Consider the following 1,214-nt stretch of genomic DNA (forward strand, 5'->3'; position numbering starts at 1 on the left):
CCAGAATGCAGAAAGTTTCAGTTTATTGATTAAAAACATTGTTTCTGCTTTCCCAGAATGCATACACAGCCACAGCTATCAACAGCACCAACTTCTGCACCTCAGCAAAGGATGCCTTTGTTATTCTGGTGGAGAATGCTTTGCGAGTGGCTGCCATCAACACAGTGGGGGATTTCATGTTATTCCTAGGCAAGGTAAGACCAAGTATTTCGTCTGAGACATACAGTAAATTTTTGCATATATTTATTCACTCTTTAATTTTAAAAATATATAGCCCACAAAAAAACCAAAAGTAACAATATACAGCAAGCACTTATAAACCCCTTAATGTGTGTCAGGCACTGTTAAAAGTACTTTACATGTATTGTGCTCATTTAATACAGTAAATTTGTAAGTTTTATTATCCTAACTTTACAGATGGGGAAACCAAGGCATGGAGAGGCTAAGTAAATAGCCATGTTTCTCCCTACCTATTTTGAAATGTAAATAATTAGGTAACAGTCTGCATGATGGTTAGGGATACTACATCTGGAGCCTGACTGCCTGGATTTAAATCCTGGCTCTATCACTTACTAGCCGTGTGACCTGAGGCAGTTTACATAACCTCTCTGTGCCTCAGTTTGCTCATCAGTAAAACTGGGATCATAATAGTGCCAAACTCCTAGGGTTGTGAGGATTAGACTGGTTACTCCATGTAGGGTATCTAGGACAGTGCTGAACACATTGTAAGTTCTCTGTCAGTGTTAGTTATCAATGTTGTTGTTGCTATATATAAACCCCTTTAAAATAGAGCTAAGGTCTGGCCAGTTAGCTCAGTTGGTTACAACATGGTGCTGATAACACCAAGGTCCAGTGTTTGATCCCTGAACCAGCCAGCTGCCAAAATAAATAAATAAATAAAATAGAACTGGTAGGGGGCTGGCTGGTTAGCTCAATCGGTTAGAACGCAGCCTTATAACCCCAAGGTCATGGGTTGGGATCCCTGAAAAACAAAAACAAACAAAAAAAAATAGAGCTGTTAGGGAATGAGATTTACACTTTTCTTAGAAATATCTGAGAGGAGTCAATTTATTCTATGCATTAAAATCTGCAAAACAATAAATAGAATTATAATTATATTTCATTGGGTCTGTATTTCAAACTATGAAATATTCAAAAATTTGAACAGTCAAGGAAAGAAAAAGACTTTGTAACACTACCACCATAACCCAATA

At 37.4% G+C, this 1,214-nt stretch overlaps 1 protein-coding gene across 1 annotated transcript in view; it reads left to right on the top strand.

Annotated features, from left to right (window-relative positions):
- The window catches only part of LOC103610488 (choline transporter-like protein 1), a 17,997-nt gene that overhangs the window by 1,230 nt on the left and 15,553 nt on the right, over positions 1 to 1,214 (top strand). The window contains exon 2 of the mRNA XM_008594647.1: positions 51 to 194. Coding sequence (XP_008592869.1) covers positions 51 to 194 — 144 coding nt within the window. The remainder of the gene's footprint in view (positions 1 to 50; positions 195 to 1,214) is intronic.

This window comes from Galeopterus variegatus, unplaced genomic scaffold (assembly GCF_000696425.1).
Source record: "Galeopterus variegatus unplaced genomic scaffold, G_variegatus-3.0.2 Scaffold11232, whole genome shotgun sequence".
Taxonomy (NCBI): domain Eukaryota; kingdom Metazoa; phylum Chordata; class Mammalia; order Dermoptera; family Cynocephalidae; genus Galeopterus; species Galeopterus variegatus.